The sequence below is a fragment of the Podarcis liolepis genome (genome assembly GCF_965112155.1).
Source record: "Podarcis liolepis genome assembly, chromosome: 5".
In the NCBI taxonomy this organism is placed as follows: domain Eukaryota; kingdom Metazoa; phylum Chordata; class Lepidosauria; order Squamata; family Lacertidae; genus Podarcis; species Podarcis liolepis.
In genome coordinates this window covers 97,638,028-97,640,769 of record NC_139556.1, presented here as the reverse complement: position 1 = coordinate 97,640,769, position 2,742 = coordinate 97,638,028, and the positions used below count along the sequence as shown (strand labels likewise).

The following is a 2,742-nucleotide window of genomic DNA, read 5'->3' as shown; positions in this document are numbered from 1 at the left end:
TTACAAATCACTGAGTGGTAGCATAGTCAAGACCGCATTTTACCAGCTTCTTTACAAGAATATCATGGGGCACCTTGTCAAATGCCTTACTGAAATCAAGGTAGGCTACACGCACTGCGTTCCCTTCATCTACCAGGCTTGTAATTCTGTAAAAAAAAGGAGATCAGGTTAGTCTGACATGACTTATTTTTCAGAAATCTATGCTGACTATTGGTGATCACAGCATTCATTTCTAGGTGCTCACAGACTGTTTGCTTAATGATCTGCTCCAGAATCTTCCCTGGTATTGATGTCAGACTGACTGGGCAATAATTATTTGGGTCCTCTCTTTTCCCCTTTTTGAAGATAGGGACAACATTTGCCCTCCTCAGTCTGCCGGGACTTCGCCTGCTCTCCAGGAATTCTCAAAGATGACTGCCAGTGGTTCTGAGATCACATCTGCCAGTTCTTTTAATACTCTTGGATGCAGTTCGTCTGGCCCTGGAGACTTGAATACATCTAAACTAGCCAAGTATTCTTGTACTATCTCCTTAGTTATTCTGGACTGTGTTTCCTCTGCTGAATCATTTGCTCCAAATTCTTCAGGTCGGGCATTGTTTTCTTTATCGGAGAAGACTGAGGCAAAGAAGGCATTGAGGAGTTCAGCCCTTTCTGTGTCCCCTGTTTGCATTTCACCATCTTCTCGTCTGAGTGACCCCACTGTTTCTTTGTTCTTCCTTTTGCTACGAACATACCCATAAAAGCCTTTTTTGTTGCTTTTAACCTCTCTAGCAAGCTTGAGTTCATTCTGTGCTTTAGCTTTTCTGACTTTGTGTCTACATGTGCTGGCTATTTGTTTGAATTCCTTTTTGGTGGTTCCCCCCTTTTCCATTTTTTGTACACATCCTTTTTTAATCTTAACTCAGTTAAAAGTTCTTTAGATAGCCACCCTGGCTTCTTTAGGCACCTTCCATGTTTCCGTCTCATTGGTATTGCCTGAAGTTGGCTTAGTTACAGACAGTGGGGAAAGTTCCTAAATAATTGGTATAGGAACAGAATAGTGTCTTGTAAGAGCCATGTGGTCTGAGCTTGGGGCAACTAGTTTAGACCTCTATACACATTGAGATTCTTGGGTGGGCTGGGGGAGAACAATAGGCCTGATTACCCAGTTCCTTCCAAGGTGAGGGAAGCCTGGCAGGACAGCTTACTCTATGGTCTTAACCCCTTCATGCATTAATTTGACTTAAGCATGTTGGTTATATGAGGCTTGTTATCCCACACGTGTTTTATTGTATTTGTATATTGTGTTGTCTACAGCGGGTGACACTGTTGGTTAAACCACAGAGCCTAGGGCTTGCCAATCAGAAGGTCGGCAGTTCAATTCCCCCGAAGGGGTGAGCTCTCGTTGCTCGGTCCCTACTCCTGCCAACCTAGCAGTTTGAAATCACAAAGTGCAAGTAGATAAATAGGTACTGCTCCGGCGGGAAGGTAAACAACATTTTCGTGCTCTGCTCTAGTTTACCAGAAGCGGCTTAGTCATGCTGGCCAGATGACCCGGAAGCTGTACCCTGGCTCCCTCAGTCAATAAAGCGAGATGAGCGCCGCAACCCTAGAGTCACCCGCTACTGGACCTAATGGTCAGGGGTCCCTTTAATAATAATAATAATAAATTTTATTTATATCCCGCCCTCCCCAGCCGAAGCTGGGCTCAGGGCGGCTAACAACAATCAAATAATCAAACAGTCAAATAATCACACAATCTAAAAATATTTCATTATAAAAATTAATTAAATCAAATTGATGGCAACCAATTAAGCAAAATTCTGTGCAGGTTGCCAGAGGAGGGAGTCAGGCTACAGTGGGAGTCTGTGTGTTTTCCTGAATGTTTGAAACGGCTTCTCCTTGCACTTTGAATTTCTCTGCAGCAGCCAGCTGTGCTTGCTGTGAGAGATCTTCAATCTTTGCTTCACCGAATACTATATAGGTATCTGATGCAGGACTTTTGTAGACATCGGGCTTGGTGATGACAAACAGGATGTTCTTGGATTTCCGGATTGTAACCCTGGTTACACCTGTGACTTGACGAAGGCCAAGCTTAGACATTGCCTTCCGTGCTTTCTTTTCACTCCGACTCTGTTTTGCTTTGCTAACTGGTTCTTCATCTATTTCAGCTGCTGCTGCAAGCTCTGTCCGATGTGTTGTGGCATGCGTAGGGTCATGTTCTTCAAGTTCTGGCACTGACTCATCACTGTCAGATTCTGTTCCAGACCCTGTCTCAGCATGAGGCTGTGGCAGCTCATGTTCTGTTGCTGGAACAGTTTCTGTGGCTTCACCAGGCATTTTGTACAGGACGAGCCGGGCACAAGATGGAGGCAGAAAGAGTGAGAGGAGGAGGGAGGGCGACTTTCTATAGTATTGTACAACACCTTTATTTTGTGAGTGGGTGGTATAGAAATGTCTTTGTTAATAAATTGTTAGAAAGTTCAGACTGCATTCCTTATCTGAGAACTCCCTCCTTGAAATCAAGAGGGCTTGCTTCTGTGGGGATATATAATGTACACTCAGTTGCATTGTTAGTTCTGGTCTTTGGAGAGTCTTTATTCTCAAATTACAATTTAGAGATTATGAGTTTTCATCTTTTTTCCATAAGAGAACAGAGACTTATTGTACTCTGGCTGACAGCATCTCTGCAAAGTCTCTGGGAGACCCTGCAGCTGGAGGTTCTAGGAGCTGCCCTTGGAATATTAAGTTTGCAAAAATTAT

General features: G+C 43.7%; 1 protein-coding gene across 1 annotated transcript; it reads right to left on the bottom strand.

Moving 5' to 3' along the window:
* Positions 1-1,827: 1,827 nt before the first annotated feature.
* LOC310707882 (nascent polypeptide-associated complex subunit alpha-like) lies at positions 1,828-2,379 on the bottom strand (the record flags this gene model as incomplete). The annotated part of the gene is made up of 1 exon (XM_083505339.1): positions 1,828-2,379. Exon 1 carries the CDS (start codon positions 2,317-2,319, stop codon positions 1,828-1,830), a length of 492 nt encoding a protein of 163 aa, XP_083361465.1. The 5' UTR covers positions 2,320-2,379.
* Between the last annotated feature and the right edge of the window lie 363 nt (positions 2,380-2,742).